Source organism: Amblyraja radiata, chromosome 11 (assembly GCF_010909765.2).
Source record: "Amblyraja radiata isolate CabotCenter1 chromosome 11, sAmbRad1.1.pri, whole genome shotgun sequence".
In the NCBI taxonomy this organism is placed as follows: Eukaryota; Metazoa; Chordata; class Chondrichthyes; order Rajiformes; family Rajidae; genus Amblyraja; species Amblyraja radiata.
In genome coordinates this window covers 26,617,064-26,634,489 of record NC_045966.1, presented here as the reverse complement: position 1 = coordinate 26,634,489, position 17,426 = coordinate 26,617,064, and the positions used below count along the sequence as shown (strand labels likewise).

General features: G+C 41.7%; 2 protein-coding genes across 2 annotated transcripts in view; one reads left to right on the top strand and one right to left on the bottom strand.

Annotated features, from left to right (window-relative positions):
* Positions 1-374: 374 nt before the first annotated feature.
* dusp1 (dual specificity phosphatase 1) lies at positions 375-2,705 on the bottom strand. The gene is made up of 4 exons (XM_033029585.1): positions 2,224-2,705; positions 1,755-1,900; positions 1,363-1,582; positions 375-1,050 (listed from the first exon to the last, which is right to left on the bottom strand). The coding sequence occupies exons 1-4, from the start codon at positions 2,591-2,593 to the stop codon at positions 686-688; spliced, it is 1,101 nt and encodes a 366-aa protein (XP_032885476.1). The 5' UTR covers positions 2,594-2,705; the 3' UTR covers positions 375-685.
* A 9,473-nt stretch (positions 2,706-12,178) lies between these two features.
* ergic1 (endoplasmic reticulum-golgi intermediate compartment 1) overlaps positions 12,179-17,426 on the top strand; it is a 74,815-nt gene continuing 69,567 nt past the window's right edge. Inside the window, exon 1 of the mRNA XM_033029586.1 lies at positions 12,179-12,374. Within this exon, the coding sequence (XP_032885477.1) occupies positions 12,355-12,374 (20 nt within the window). The 5' untranslated portion in view covers positions 12,179-12,354. The remainder of the gene's footprint in view (positions 12,375-17,426) is intronic.

The following is a 17,426-nucleotide window of genomic DNA, read 5'->3' as shown; positions in this document are numbered from 1 at the left end:
TAGTTTGTCCTGTAAATCATTTGGAGTTTGTCAGCGAGTGAAATAGACCTATATTTCAGGGGGGAAATGGCTTTAGCGTGTAGATATGCATACTAAAGATAATTTCCGGAAATATATGTATTTATATCTCTCTTTGACAAACTCTAAAGGATTTGCAGTGTGGCTGGCATGGTATATATCTATACCATCTAACCCCGAACCAATCTTGAACAGCATTGATGGGAAATAATGTTTGAAGTGTCGTTTAAAGGCTGTGCAAGACCAATGGACCAAAATCTGCGCTAAACATTCGTGCAGTTAAAATAAGCGTGCTGTTTTAATAAACAGGGTAAGGAATCCAAATAACACTTTTAGCTGTTCAACGCTAAACAAAGTTATGTAAAAAAATTGTTTTATTGAGCTCATACAAAATATATGTACAATAAAGAATATGGCCATTGTGTAAATAAATAATTGTATAAATTATCAAACTGAAATCAGTATAAACGTCAACATTAAAAAAGTATAAAAAGTGCTAAATTGCCGATTGTTTCTTCGCCAGACATTTTTCAGAATTAGACACAGTGCAATGGTCTGGTTGAGATATTTCAGGATGAATCTCTGTGCATTGAGGAAAGGCGTGGACACGACCTCTCCCAGCTTATTGTGCTTTGTTTAGTCCGGAAAATACAGTCTTTCCCGCACGTCAATATGTAGGGGAGGTGGTAATGGGACTCTGGAGATAACTCAAGGAATTAGCTGGTGAACGGACGGGCATGCTGACAGGGAAGTTAAAGACGAATCGAGTTGAAGCACTGGAGGGGTTATTTGCGGGACTGGCAGCCTCTGTTGAACACGAAGGGGTGAACACTTGTGATTCAAATTGCAAAAGTTGTCCCATAAAACTGAAGTTCGGGGAAATGACGCTCCTGCGTTGTTTAACGAACTCGAAAGCTTCGTCTAACTTCACCCGGTTGGCTCTCATGAGATAAGCAAGGCAGATGGTAGCAGATCGAGAAATCCCAGCCTGACAATGAACAAACACACGGCCGCCAGCATTCTTCACAGAGTCTGGAGAGAGACAAAAATCAGATTGAGTACTGAAAAAACGATTATGAAAAAATATTTACTGCTCAAGTTTTTTAAAACAGTTTAATGAATAAACTCCGATTAGGTAGCTGAAGCAGAGACTAATAGAAGATAGACACAAAAAACTAGTGTTGACAATTTAACTCAAATTCACTTCTGTGCATTACTTGACAGGAAAATGTTGGCTGCATGTCTTCGAACACTTATTATGAATCTCTCAACAATATTCAAGCCTTAACACGTCTATCTGTTGAATTAACTGCTTATTGTAGGGATTAAATCACAAGAATTTACCTATAAATTCAATGGCGTCGAGGAACCAGGAGCTGATGTCGGCTTTGTGACTGTCCTCCACCGGGATAGATTTATATTGATAATGTTCCTCAAAGTGGTTTGGGCAGTTAGCAGAGACGTTCATCAGGGCCGTGATTCCAAGGGCGTCCAGCATATCCTTCCTTGACGCATGGTAGGCACTTCCGAGGTAGAGGAAAGGGAGAATTTCTACAGGTCCACCCTGAGAAGTTAAAAAAAAAAACATTTAATTTCCCAGTAAATTTCCTATGTCAATTTTTATGTCAATTGGCTGGTTAATCAGTAATCCTTTTTATCTATATTGCAGAGACATTTAGATTAAACGGTGGGTCATATAAATGTTGCTCAACAGTAAACAGTTAGCAATAACTAACCTGATCATAGAGTGGAGTATCACAGGAACTGCAGCTGGGCTCCGCACTGCTGGGGCGGCGGTTGGCGCTCAGAGGTAGAGACAACGATGGGGGCGAAGGTTTAGTGCAAAATTCTGGATAGTCTGTGGAAAATGCATCATAGCCACCTGAAATTAAACAAACGCGAAACTGATTAATCCACTGTAACCTTAAGACATAAAATCAAATGTTACCGAAGCTAAAGAGAGACGTTCACGACCCACCAACACAGCATGTTTAATTTCACATCTTTTAAAACTTGTTTAAAGTCGTCAATGTTTTACGCAGAGCTATTTGATCACTGGTTAGATGCACGTTTTGGTTTCATTAGCAGACCAATATGGTTCTGAGTGATACATCCGGCGTTAAAATGCCCCCAAGATTTAGCAGCATCGATGTGCCTTTTTCAGCGTCATTACTGCAACATAAGTTAAGTAGTCAATTTGCTTACCTCGGAGAAAGGTAATGCTTGCTCCATATGATTCTCTGCACAACGTATTGACTGCGAGGTGCACCGTACTGTCTTTTTTGAGCATGTCAAACTCACAAGTCATTTCGTCAAATATGACTACGTATGAATAATGGCCGGAGATCAAGTTATTGCGAGACTCTTCATTCGGTACAATATGTTCAATCCCCATCGTTCCTTTAGCCCTTCTCTTTACTATGGTACTGAAACGGACGTTGATTGAATTCACTACATGCGAGGCGTTGAAGGCGAAGAAAGATCGGCAGTCCAGCAATAGACATTTGGAAGAATTTTCTTTGAGAAGCTGTCCAAGAGTTTCATTGTTAACACTTGAGATTTCCATCATGACCATAATTGCTGATTAAAAACACACAGCTGGTTCTCGAGAAGCTGATGGCAAAGCCTGCTTCTTAGATCGTCCCGGACTGAAGTCTTGCCCCTTTAGCTCTGTCCGCGACCGACTGCCTTTTTATAGAGGGTTTTTGTGAATGAAATTGACGCGGTGGCCGTCACGTGAGCCGGTGTGGTGACGCACGGTGCCTGGTGTACTTGACACGCCTTGTCCTTGATTTGTGCCAAGCAGGCGCGTCACGCCAGCTCCAATCCTCAATGCTTAATTAGAAACCAACAGTGTGATGTAACTTCAGGCCAGCTGACCTGAAACCGCAGCGCCTGCATTTCAACCAGCACGAAGAGTACACTCAACTTTTAATGCATTCAGACAATAATTTATATATTTAATTAGTAATGTATTATTTACAAAGTTGAGGACATTCAAACCCCATACCCCTTTCAGCCCAAGCTACTGCAATCATTAACTGCAGTTAATGTGTAGGAAGGAACTGCAGTTGCTGGTTTAAAAAGAAGATAGACACAACAAAGCTGAAGTAACTCAGCAGGACAGGCAGCACCTTCGGAGAGAAGGAATGGGTGACGTTCCGGGTCGAGACCCTTCTTCAGACTCGGTTATCCTATTTACTGCAGATAACTGCAGTTATCCTATTTACACCAGGAGACATAAACACTCGTGTACTGTTTATCTTACCAATAGTTTGTTTTGTGTAGGTTATGTACTGTTTTGACCTTTTATCCTGAGTCAGATGAAATTGAGGAAATTAAGGGATTGGATACATACCGTCCGTGTTAATGCACTCAGAGTACTGAAGGGATGAGATAATGCAGTAGTCACGGTGCAAGTATGGATTCACCTGACAATTCCTCATGTTTCCAAATAAATAGTTTATGGATGAGTATTCAAATAACTTTTTGTTAAATGGACTGGAAACCACGGCGTGTAGCTATAAAATTTCCACAAAACTGACAGATCAATTTACTTAGGATCTACAAATTTGATATAGATTAGATTAAAATGTATTGCGTGTTGTGCTTAACCTAAAGTACAACGTGTTCTGAATGGATAGTTCGATTGCGTAATGAAACTTCCTATGACCGGAGAACAACCTAAATAACATTGTCGCGGAGAATCGCCGCTAAAGAACAGAAACAGCCAACGCTACAAAATGGGTTACATTTTAAATGTGTCCATTACTTTTCCATAATTATGCAATTGCACAGCGAGTCACACTCTGTTATCAGAAAAGCAACTGATTTGTGAGCTCAGAACCAAGTTACGAAGCACTACTGTAAATGGGATGTCGCCAGTAAAGTAACAATTCCAAACGAACGTGTCCTGGGGCTTTATCGGTGATAACGCCAGACTAATATTGATTAATGCGCATTAAGAACTAAAATAGTGTTTTTAAAACCACAATAAAATACGTTTTATGTAATTTAACCTTGTCAAAATCACATCCATTTAAGGATCGAAGGTAGACATAAAATGCTGAAGTAACTCAGTGGGACAGAAAGCATCTCTGTAGAGAAGGAATGGGTGACGTTTCGGGACGAGACCCTTCTTCTTCAGTCCATTTAAGGATCCATGTTTTCTGCAGAAAAGATGATTCCAGAATTTGTGTGATATGACTAATTACCCGATCTTTACCTGATTCAATATTATGCCATGAGGCATAACGTGGAGATGTTTACGTGGATATGTGTGCGTGAGAGAGAGAGAGAGAGGTGGTTGGCAGAGAGGGGAGGGGGGTGGAGGAGGGGAGGGGGGGGGGGGGGGGGCTAGCGGAAAGAAGGTGAGGAATAAAGGAATTTGTACAATTGGAAGTTATTATAGTAAAATGGTGAGTGTTTGAGTATACAATTTGGTTAAAATATGAACTTTAGTGCAAGGGGCTTGGATGGGGAGAAATCAGTGCTTTCAAGAAGGTTTTCTGAAGCAATACTAGAGTCCTACAAGTGGGAGAGGAGCTGTACTTCATCTGAGGGAATGAGGGCGGCCAAGTGATTGAAATGTCTGTGCAGGAACCCTTTGGGTAGAGCGACCACAGTTCAGTAAGATTTAATACGGTCATGGAAATAAATCAAGTTGATCCTCTAATTAGTTCCCTAAACTTTGAGAAGGTGGATGTTGATCCATATAAGATAGAACTTGGGAGAATATGATGAGTTGTTTAAGAAGGAACTGCAGATGCTGGAAAATCGAAGGTAGACAAAAGTGCTGGAGAAACTCAGCGGGTGCGGCAGCATCTATGGAGCGGAGGAAATAGGCAACGTTTCGGGCCGAAACCCAGAGGGGCACTGTGAACAACATCTGATAAGTGGGAGGCTTTTAGAAACAAGATATTAATTAGAACATCTATGTCCCTGTAAGAGGGAAAAGTGGTACGTTTGGGCAATTCCGGTTAGTTAAGGCTGGTTAAGATTTGATTGGGAAAAGAGGTCAGCTATGTCAGAGACAGGAAATTAAAAATGAACAAATCATTTGAGGTTAATAGCTGATATAGGGGCAAACTTAAGAAATAAATTTGGAGGGCAAAATGGGCCATAAAATAACCTTTGGTTAAAGGAGAGTTATAAAACCTTTAATAGGCATATTGGAAGCAAGAGGATAGCCAAGGAAGGAAAAGTTCCTCTTAAGGGCCAGAGGGTATGATCTTTGATGATGATGACAATGATGATGATGACCTAGCCAGGTACAGTGAAAATCTTTAATATAAAGTACACAAAAGAGGTGCCTGAAAGGTGCAGGTAAAGTTACAAAAAGTACTCATCCCCTCTTCGTCCCCCTCCACCGGGTCCCCCTCTGTCCTTGGCAATGCGGCTCGTCCACCTCAGTCCGACCCCGTCCTCAGCCCGTAGATCAAAGGAAGATTGAATAGGCTGTATTTATTCTCACCAAAATCTCATAGAAGTTTTAAACTATTAGCGGCATAGACAAGTTGGACAGTCCGAATCTTTTTTCCCCAGGGCAGGTGAATCTAGAACTACAGGTCACAGTTTTAAGGTGAGATAAGATAAATTTAAAGGAGATCTGAGGGTTGGGTTCTTCACACAGAAGGTGGTGAAAATGTGGGATGAACTGCCAGAGCAGATAGTGGAGGCAGACCCAATGTTTAATAGGAGTACTTGGAACAAGTACTAAGACAGGATGGGAGGACCTAGAGGCATATTGGCCTAATGCAGGCATGTGGGATTAGCTTAGATAGGCATCTGGTCAACATGAAAATATTGTGGCATGTGTTTTTTGTACAATCCATATCATCCATAAACTGTTTTTATTACTATATTTTTACTTCACATGCTGGCCATTGAGTCCATTGTACCCGTGCCACCTATCAGAACAAGCCATAATTTTTTCCTCTGTAACATGTTATATCTCACATGTCCATCAGCTTTCCCCCGATTTTCCTGCAACCACATAAATTCTGGGACATTTTTAACAACTAACTAGACCAAGTGCAGACCCGTTGGGTCTGTTCCCCCAACGTGTGATTGCGGGGGGGGGGGGGGGGGGGGGGTGGGGCGGAGGTGCACTCTAGTTTAGAATCCTCTGCCCAGGGAATAAGTCAGTGTTTGTTTGTTTGTTTATTCATTTGTTCCGGTGAAGGCGCAGTGCACACTGCAGCCAGCCAACAGTTGCTTGTCTTTTTTCTTTTTGCTTTCACTTTTAATTTCAAGTTTTTGTGTACATTGTGCGTTGTGACTGTCGGCAGACCAATTTCCCTCCGCTGATGAATAAAGTTTTATCGTATCGTATTGTAAATCAGATAATACTATACATAAATACAATCAAGATAAACTCAAGTACAATAGGTAGAAAAAAAGGAAAAATATTATTAGAACAGCATGAAATGATTCTAGATTTACGGGCAGAAGAAAAAATAACAAGTAGAGTGACTGTATTGGATGGCAGTAGATCATCTTCTGGGACCAGCAGGCAAAGAGTCACCATTACAATCATGCAGGTTGCCCTCAATACTTTAACAGCTGTAAAAAAAAAGCACACAGCTTAAAATTAATATCAAATTTTAGTACATGCAACATGTAAGTTTAATTGTAGAGGTAAACTTGAAAATCCTTCTCTAGTCTCATTCACTTGCAATACATGGTGAATTATGTTAATCGGGGCCAATTGTCTTAATATATGCTTCATTTAAAGCACATTCTTGAACAAATAACAGTGCATTACACAGAGAATAACTGAATTTCTAGATTATTTACTCTAAATTTATACTCAGCATAGATGTTTAGGCAACTCTTTATGTCTGAAAAGAGTTATCAATATTAGACAAGCCACTTTTTTTCCATTTGCTAATAATCATGTCGCTCGGCAAGAACTAGCTAGGCAAGAACTCACACTAATTACTTCCACTTCTATTTAAAACATCGAGGGCAATAGAAATTCTGAAGCTTGTAATGCAAATTTGGAACTTAATTGCAACCTCTCACTAAGCAGGAAGAGATATTTCTACATTAATTTTGTCGTAATTAGCAGTTTCATTACATCCTTTTCCTTAGGCATACTGGAAGGTGCTGCCGATGTAAAGGATGGGACATTACGACTATTCTCTGCTAAGTGGAGAAAAAATAATCAGTTCAGTTCATTGGACTCCTGTTAACCATATATTGAAAATACTGTATTCAATTTGGGTCATGTGTTTTAAGTATGAGTGAAAGAAAACCAGCAATGTCAGGCAACATACGAGTAGTATTTAAATGTTTATTAATTTATGGATTCTTTCCTGAAGTAATATCAATAGTTTAAAAGCAAAATGTAAAAGTTGAGTTAAATCACATCAAGGTTGTTTAATTTGACACTCTATGTGCCAGTAACATGGCAAATGGAATAGAATGTTTAAAAAATGTATATTAGAACGTCAGAATATCAAAACATTTTATGAGGATGTTGCCAGGAATCGAGGGACTGAGCTTTTGGGAGAAGCTGAGCAAGCTGGGACTCTATACCTTGGAACATAGGAGGATGAGGTGTGATCTTGTACAGGTATATAAAACCATGAGAGGAATAGATCGGGTAGACACACAGACTCTCTAACCCAGAGCAGGGGAATTGAGAACTAGAGGACATAGGTTGAAGGTGAAGGGGAAAAGATTTAATAGGAATCTGTGAGGTAACTTCTTCACACTAAGGGTGGTGGGTGTATGGAACGAGCAGCCAGAGGAAGCAGTTGAGGCAGGGACTATCGCACCATTTAAGAAACATTTAGACAGGTACATGGATAGGATAGGTTTAGAGGGATATGGGCTAAACGCAGGCCAGTGGGACTAGTGCAGATGGGACATGCTGTTCATTGTGAGCAAATTGGGCTGAAGGGCCTGTTTCCGTGTTGTATGACTATAACTCTATAAGCATTTGAACGAGGAAAAGGCAATCTGGCCCTTTGAAACTGTTCCACAATTTAGCAAAATTATGGATGATCTACTGGCTCTGGTCCATTTTTCTGCACTTTTTTCCCTTATCCCTTAATTCTCTTAATATCTAAATATCTATTAATTTCTATTTTGAATAAACCCAATGACTAAACCTCCACTGTCATCTGGGTGGAGAAGTCCATTGATTCACCATCTTCTAAGTGAAATAATTTGTCCCAATCATAATGCCCAACTCCTGGATAGAGGTGGATATGGAGAGGATGTTTCCACGTGGGAGATTCTAGGACCAGAGGCCATAGCCTCAGAATTAAAGGATGATCCTTTAGGAAGATGAGCAGGGAATTCTTTAGTCAGATGGTGGCGAATCTGTGGAATTCATTGCCACAGAAAGCCAAGGAGCCGTCAATGGATATTTTTAAGGAAGAGATAGATAGATTCTTAATGAGTACGGGTGTCCGAGGTTATGGGGAGAAGGGCAAACCCAGCATCCTAGGGATCGGCCTAATAAATAGTTTCAGCACTACCTCTAATGCTAAATGTGACATTTTTCAGGTAAGACCAAAACTGTGTGCTTTGCTATATAACCTGCTAAACGAGGAACATTCTTCAATCTGAAGAAGGGTCTCGACCCGAAAAGTCACCCATTCCTTCTCTCCAGAGATGTTGCCTGCCCCACTGAATTACTCTAGCATTTTGTGTCTATCTTCGATTTAAACTAGTATCTGAAGAAATACAGAGTGGTGGAGTAAGTCGGTGGGTCGGGTGGCATCCCTGGAGAACATGGATGGATGACGATGTGGGTCGAGGCCCTTCTTCAGTATTCTTCTCCCTCCACTGCAGGAACTAAAATATTTTTTAATCACTAAGCTTGGAAATAGGAACAACATCTTAATGTTATTATAGGTCCACAAACAAATGCGCGGAGAATAACATTATGTTAGCATAAATGGACACCTAATGATTAATGCAGTCTTGGTGGGCTAAAAAGCTTATTTCTGTGCACAATTCTATGACTCATGAGTTTTGGAAGCAAAATTATTATCTCAGGTTGATGGGAGGAGGCAGAAAAGTGGAAGGAGGCTAAATCAGGTGAAGAGGCTGACACTGCACCAGCCGTCCAGTCCTTTCAGGCAGAACATTTTACTTGAACTTGCTGTATATTTCTTCTTTCATCACATTACCTCTAAGTATTATGTAATTTGCTTTGATGGCCTTTATCCGCCAAACATTCTGCTACTATTCTCAGTGATGGCTGCATTTATGTGTTTTGGGTTATTGTGAAAGTTTTAAATTATGTTGTTACATTTTGTATGTCCAAGTTATTAATGTATGTCAAAAAGAACAGGACGTCAATATGTTATTGCTGGTTCAATTGACAGAAATGTTGTCTCTGAGTTAGGAAGTTGTGGATTCAATTGCTGTTCCAGTAACTTGTGCACACATATTCAAGCATACAGCACGGATATACTCAGAATGATGCTTGCCTTTTTGAATGAAATATCAAATCTAGGGTTGATTTGATTTTTACTGACACTGAAATGGTCATAGTCATAGAGTGTGGAAACAAGTCTTTCAGCTCAACTTGCCCACGCTGACCAAGATGCCCCATCTACTCGTCCCACTTGCCTGCGCTTGGCCCGTAACCCTCTAAACCTATCCTATCCACAAACCCGTCCAAATGTCTCTTAAATGTTATGATAGTCCTGCCTCAACTACCTCATTCCATATACCCACTCCCTTTGTGTAAAAAGGTTACCACTCAGGTTCCTATTAAATCCTTCCTGCCTCACCTTAAACCTACAGCATGTCCTCTGGTTCTCAATTCCCCTACTCTGGACAATACTCTGGTCACAATAACAATCATTATGGGTCATCAATGCAGACTCTACATACTTATGAAAAAGCAGCACAGGCCAGCACTGACTGTTTTCAGCTCCTTTGCCTGTTTGAGAATCTGCAGTGCCAGTGACTTCTTTAATCCCATAGCTTCAATTACAAGATTTTTTATCAAACATTCTTTTCAAAGATTGAAAAGACTAGGCGTTTAGAAGGATGAGGGGGTGTTCTTATAGAAACATATAAAATTATAAAAGGACTGGACAAGCTAGATGCAGGAAAAATGTTCCCAATGTTGGGCGAGTCCAGAACCAGTGGCCACAGTCCTAGAATAAAGGGGAGGCCATTTAACACTGAGGTGAGAAAAAATGTTTTCACCCAGAGAGTTGTGAACTTGTGGAATTCCCTTCCACAGAGGGCAGTGGAGGCCAAATCACTGGATGGATTTAAGAGAGAGTTAGATAGAGCTCTAGGGGCTAGTGGAATCAAATGATATGGGGAGAAGGTAGGCACGGGTTATTAATTTGGGACGATCAGCCATGATCACAATAAATGGCGTTGCTGGCTCGAAGGGCCGAATGGCCTCCTCCTGCACCTATTTTCTATGTTTCTGGACATCCGGTGGCGCTGTTGCTAGCCGCCTCCGCCCACGGTCTGGCTGTCTTTTTTTATTTTGTTATGTTTAGAGTGTGTTTTTTTCCGTTATTTTATGTGGGGCGAAGCAGGTAGGGTAAGGGGGAAACCGTCCTTCAGTCGCTTCCTGGCGAGGATGCGGCTATTATCCAAGTCGCGTCCTCGCCCCCCCCCCTCGCGGCCTACCAGCTGGATTGCCGCGGCCTTTCCTGCTGGGAACGGACCAGAGCTTCAGCAGTGGCGGCGAGGCGCTGGAAACATCGCAGAGCGGGCGAGGCCTTCCCGGGATCACCGCTTGGAGCTTCGGAGCTGTGGGTGCGGAGCTCCCAACGTGGGCGGCACTGACCTCAACATCGCGGAGTGCTGGGACCCTTTGCCGGGGGTCGCCAGCGCGAATCTCAGCCCAGCACGAGCTGCGGACTCCGGTGGAAGGTGGCCGACGAGAGGTTCCTGGCGAGAGGGCCTGAACATCGGGCCACCCGTAGCGGCGACTACAGGGTGCTCGGGTGGCCCCGACCACGGGTGATCATTGGGGAACATCGGCGAGGAGGTTGATTGGACTCTGGTTCCTTCCCTCACCGTGGGGAACTTTGGTGCCGCTGTGGGGATGTTTGTGTTGTGGTCTGTGTTTTGTGTTTTTTTATTTTTCTATTTTAATTTTATTTTTTTTGTATTACTGTAAGGGAAAAATAATTTTGTCTCTTCATTGAAGACAATGACAATAAATTAAATCAAATCAAATTTCTATGTTTCTAAGTCCAAATAACATTGTCTTTATTTTGTCAAAAATCCTACATTTTGTAAATAGGATTTACTATTAATTAATCAATCATGATTTTCAAAAAAGACTCGGAAATGATCACTTGTTCGTCTTTTTACCCATTTTGAGAACATCAATTATACAGAAGGAAAATTCCATCTACGTTTCACCTGCAAGCAATCGTATGCCTCCAAACCTAAACGAGTTTTCACATTATATTACTTTGAAATTATGCTATTCCGTATTCCCGAATCTATATCATTAATGTCCAAGAAGGAACTGCAGATGCTGAAAAATCGAAGGTGGACAAAAGTGCTGGAGAAACTCAGCGGGTGCAGCAGCATCTATGGAGCGAAGGAAGAAGGGTTTCACCCGAAACGTTGCCTATTTCCTTCGCTCCATAGATGCTGCTGCACCCGCTGAGTTTCTCCAGCACTTTTGTCTAACTTCTATATCATTAATATCCTGTATTTTTTTTTAAACGGAATGTCCATGTGTTACTTCTGGTTCATTTGATAGAGATTATGCCACTGAATTAGAAAGTTGTGGATTCAATTCTTGTTCCAAAAACTGGTGGGACAAATATCCAAGCTCAGCACAGTTCAAAAGTCCAAGATCTTTATCATCAGCCTGTACAAATTGTTAGTTTCGGTTGACTAGCTGGAAGCAGATGTGCCCAGCGCAAGATCGCAGAGTCTGTTCAGCATTGCAATCCCTGGACTGGATCTCTCCTGCACCTTTCGCTTGACAGGATCTCTCCTGCACCTTTCGCTTGACAGGATCTCTCCTGCACCCTTAACCACCCCGAACAGAGATGTCACTTTTATTTTAAATGATGACCGTGAATCTAAAGCGCGTCTTTTCTTGGGGGTGGGAACGTGAGGTCATTTTCTCGTGTAGTTGGAAACTCCCATTAGATGCAACAACCAAAGATCTTTGGCAACAACTCTCTTGCATTCCCAGACCGGAATAAGACCAGCAGGTCGCTTTTCAGTAGCCAATAGCGAAATACAGGGCGTCCAAATGTGACGACGCATCCGGGCGGTAGCCGGAGGGTTCCAGAGAAAGTTGTGCACTTTACCACTGGTAAATCCCCTGCAATTGCATTTAGTGAACTGATTGCAATTTCAGGCGCCGTCATGGTATTCGACGTTAGGAGGTGAGTTGGGAGTGTGCATGCATCGGTATGTATTTCTTGTAGAGGCAAGGTTGGTAGAGGATGTACAGAAATGTTGCAGAGTTCTGGAGGCAAGTTGCTCTTGTCCCCTTGTGTCTGCTGCAACCCTTGTTCCATCGCAGCAGCTCCATGCAGATCCCGGCGGGTCAAAACCAGAGGCTGAAATCACCTCCGCTTTCAACCCTGGTCCAGGTTACACCGGGCGGGCGGGGTGGTCATCCGGCCAAAAAAAAGCACCTTTAAGGGTCATTTGTGAAATCTGATTAATTGCATTATAACGGGTCTGTCTCCTTATCAGATGTGGAACAGTTTCCCAGCTAATGTTAGCACTCCAGCAAATGCATTACCTGTCCTTTTAAAAACCTGTGCATAAAAATAACAATAAAGTGCACCGAATCGTGCAATTCCAGTGTTTAGTAAAGGGAATTATGTGTCCCTTTTTTGGTGGGACGATTTATGTGGTTGGTGGCATTTAATTTTCTTTCATTCTCTGAAGCATGGGAGCAGCTTTAATTTATTAACACGTGGCACGCGTTGATTTGACCCAACGTGGGTCCGGTTCTACCCGGAAGCATTGTCTCATAGCACATGAGTTTAAAATCTCCTGCATTACCTGACCAGTCTCACGTTTCCTTTCTGAAATTGTAGCTTACAGCACGCAACTTGAAACTCGTCAGGTACTACAGGAGATTTTAAACTAGCAAGCTGTGAAGTCTTAATAATCCATTTGGCTTAAAATCTATTACAATTTACTTTGGATTTTTTTTCTTTAGTGAAATAGTTAGAATAGTCCCTGTCCCAGTAATGTCACCCACGTTAACATTTTGCCCTGATCGTTGTGGAACGCTCAAAGCTCATTTTACATTATTATTATTATTATTATTATTATTATTACTACTATTATTATTGTATTCACGTTATGAGTGTGTTATTTTTCTGAAGTGAGTAGCTGTTAATTGTCGGTAATAGAAATGGCTGGGTTGTGAACAAGAAGGTCAAAATCTTGGCAATGTAATATTGACTTTTATTACTGTAACTCGCTAAAGCTAGTAGACATTTCTGTTTTGAGAGAGTGCAGTGTAGATTTCATTAACACATTTAAACATTTTATCTCATGGTTTCTCTTGAGGTCATAAGGCCATAAGTGATAGGAACAGAATTAGGCCATTCGGCCCATCAAGTCTACTCGGCCATTCAATCATTGTTGATCTATCTCTCCTTCCTAACCCCATTCTCCTGCCTTCTCCCCATAATCCCTGACACCCGTACTCATCAAGAATCTATCTATCTCTGCTGTAAAAATATCCATTGAATTGGCCTCCACAGCTTTCTGTGGCAAGAAATTCCACAGATCCACCACTCTCTGACTAAAGAAATTCCTCCTCATCACCTTCTTAAAGGAACATCCTTTAATTCTGAGGCTATGACCTCTAGTCCTAGACTCTCCCACTAGTGGAAACATCCTCTCTACATCCACTCTATCCAAGCCTTTCACTATTCGGTAAGTTTCAGCGAGGTCCTTCTTCGTTCTTCTAAACTCCAGCAAGTACAGACCCAGTGCCGACAAACGCTTATCATATATTAACACACTCATTCCTGGGAACATTCTTGTAAACCTTCCCTAGACCCACGACCAGCACATCCTCGGATATGGTGCCCATAATTGCTCACAATACTCCAAATGTAGTCTGACCAGCGCCTTATAGAGCCTCAGCATTACATCCATGTTTTTGTATTCTAGCCCTTTTGAAATAAATGCGAACATAGAGAACCAGTTGGTATCTTCCTCCAGCTGCCAGCCATCATTTATTAGGAAGGGCTGGGGGAGTGAGGGAGCAGCATTTGACCAGATCCAAGGGCAGGTCCTACCAGCGTGTTGATTGCCCCTCACTGACACAGTGGACTGATTCCCTGAACCTCTGCAAGTAATCTGTCCTCTTCTTCCTGTTCTTAAGTGATTGCCAATGCATGCCTGCATTTGTCAATATTTTAATGTGGTGCTTCCTTGTGCCACCATTGTTGTCTCTCTTGCTTCTTTGTAGACTGGATGAGGGAGAGTTCCAATGTACAAGGGAATGAATGAGCCAATACTTGGAATTGATTTGGCTCTGTGCAAATCTTTGATCCAATTTACCTATTCCAGAAATCACAGTATGTTAAACAACATGGGTGATCTTTACTCCAATTATGTCTTTTATTTTTTTAAAGTTTCAGATAATAAAAATTCTGATTAGTATCCAGTTGGATGTGTCTGATATTAAGCACACTGATGTACACACTGAAGATACAAAGTGCTGGGGTAACTCAGCAGATTAGGCAACATCGCTGGAGAACATGGATAAGTGATGTTTTGGGGTGGGACCCTTCTTCAGCTTCTGAAGTATCTGAAGAAGTACCTGAAATGTCACCTATCTGTGTTCTCCAGAGATGCTGCATAACCTACTGAGGTGCTCCAGCATTTTGTGTCTTTTTTTGTAAACCACGATCTGCAATTCCTTGTGTCGACATTGAAATCAATTAACTTTTCACTTCAGGGTGAATTTAAAAGCTTACGGTGTTTGTACTGTTGGGTATTGTCCTATTCTGGGTTATAAAACAATTGGAGAAGAAGCAGAGAGCAAAATTCAGTGGCACAAGTACAGAACTTAGTGAGCCATGCTGGTTCTTGAGGTGAATGAACAAATTACAAGGATAAAATCAAGTTATGTTATTTTCAGTAAAACACCATCAACCTTTTGAAGATGGACAAATGAATAACCTTTTTGATGTCAGACTTCACACAATGTGTCAGAAAATGTGAAAAATACTTAATACATATTGGGCTACAGATAAGAAGGAAACTTCTTCCTAGAGTTCAACGTGAATATGCCACGTATATAATTTGCTTGGATTCTATTAGTGAAAACTTTAGAAAACTGTTTGTGAATGATGTATTTGTAAACCTCTTTTGGTTTTCAGTGCTCTTGCATCAAATAGTTCTAGGAAAGACGATCTACGGAGGAAAATGTATACAGTAACGGGATTCAGCATTTCTCGCATGAAAAGATTGTCATAATGACACGTTAAATACTCCCATATTTTTGAAAGTACCTACATTCATATGTTTATTCATTCACGGGTGGATGGCCATTTCAGTTAACCACAACTCTTAGTCAGATTCAGATTCAACTTTATTGTCATTGTGCAGTGTACAGTACAGAGACAACAAAATGCAGTTAGCATCTTCCTAGAAGAGCGACATAAATATGAGCAATAAATAAATCTATTTACGTGCATACAGTCATAGTATTTTTTTCCTGGTGGGAGGTGTGTCGGGGGGGGGGGGGGGGGGGGGGGGGGGGGGGGGGGTGATTGGCAATCACCGAGGTACAGTGTTGAGTAGTGTAACAGCCGCAGGGAAAAGCTGTTCCATGACCTGCTGGTCCGGCAACGGAGAGACCTGTAGCGCCTCCCGGATGGTAGGAGGGTAAACAGTCTGTGGTTGGGGTGAGAGCAGTCCTTGGCGATGCTGAGCGCCCTTCGCAGACAACGCTTGCTTTGGACAGACTCAATGGAGGGGAGTGAGGAACCGGTGATGCGTTGGGCAATTTTCACCACCCTCTGCAGTGCTTTCCGGTCAGAGACAGAGCAGTTGCCATACCATACTGTGATACAGGTCTCCTACATGAAATGCTATTCAACCCCAACTTTTATTAATGCAGTTCTATACTTTTGATAATTGTACAAATAAAGAATAATGCTGGACTGAGGATGTCGAGTCAAACACACGGATAGATATTAGCTCAGAAGGTACACAAAATTGCTGGGGAAACTCAGCGGGTGCAGCAGCATCTATGGAGCGAAGGAAATAGGCGACGTTTCGGGCCGAAACCCTTCTTCGATATTAGCTCAGTCTGCTTTAATCTTGATGCATTTCCATATTCCATGGGAAAAGGAATAGTATTCAAAAAAAGCAACCAAGTGCTGGATGAACTCAGCAGGTCAGACAGCATCTGTGGAGGGAATGAACAGGTGACATTTCACCTCGGGACCCTGCTTTGCCTTTAGACTTTAGTGATGTAGTGAGGAAACGGGTCCTTTGGCCCACTCCCACCGAGTCCACGCCTACCAGCGATCACTCCATACATTAACACTATCCTGTGGATGCTGTCTGTGTGGGGTGTTTACGTTCTCCCTTTGACCGTGTGGGTTTTCTCCGGTTGCTACAGTTTCCTCACATTCCAAAGATGTGCAGGTTAGTAAGTTAATTGCCTTATGTAAATTGTCCCTGGTGTGTAGGGTAGATCGAGTGTACGGGTGATCATTGATTGCTGTGGACTTGGTGGGCCGAAAGTACAGGATTAATTTCTTTATTTTTTCCATGTACGAAGAAGGAATACTATTCTTAAAAAAGCAACAAATGAAGTGCTGGATCATGAATAGGAAAGATTAAGAGGGGCATGAGTCAAGCATGGGCAGGTTGGATTAGTGTAGATGGGGTATCTTAGTTGCCAAGGGCAAGTTGGACAAAGGGCCTGTTTTCGTGCAGTATGATTCTGTGACTCCAGATGTTTTCAAATGATCGTTTTAATGCGTATAACTATTTTCTGATATCTCAGCTGTTATGGAAAACTTTCAGGGCTTTCCATTGTTTATTACCACGGTATTTAGTTTTGCTCTTTGTACTCTACTTTAGTGTGCTTCTAATGTTGATGCATGTGCTTGCCTGACAGTAGACACCCATCAGACCCATACGTCTACTGACGAATTTCTCACAAATGGAGATGTATAAAAATTCCAGGGTGACTCATCATTCAGCTGCTTTTTAGTTCATTTTTAGTCTGCGTTTTGTTCACAATTTGGTGCAGTTCATCTTTTTGGTCTGATCTGATTTGCGAGAATGCTGTTAGATTCTTGAGAATTGGTTTCCATAATTCAGTGCTGTTGTTTAGTAGATATTAAATACTCTACAGTAGATCAAGTGGTGTTTGACCCTAGTTATTTTTGCATTGCTAAGCTCTTTGGGAGGCTTCTCATTTTGTAAATGTTATTTAG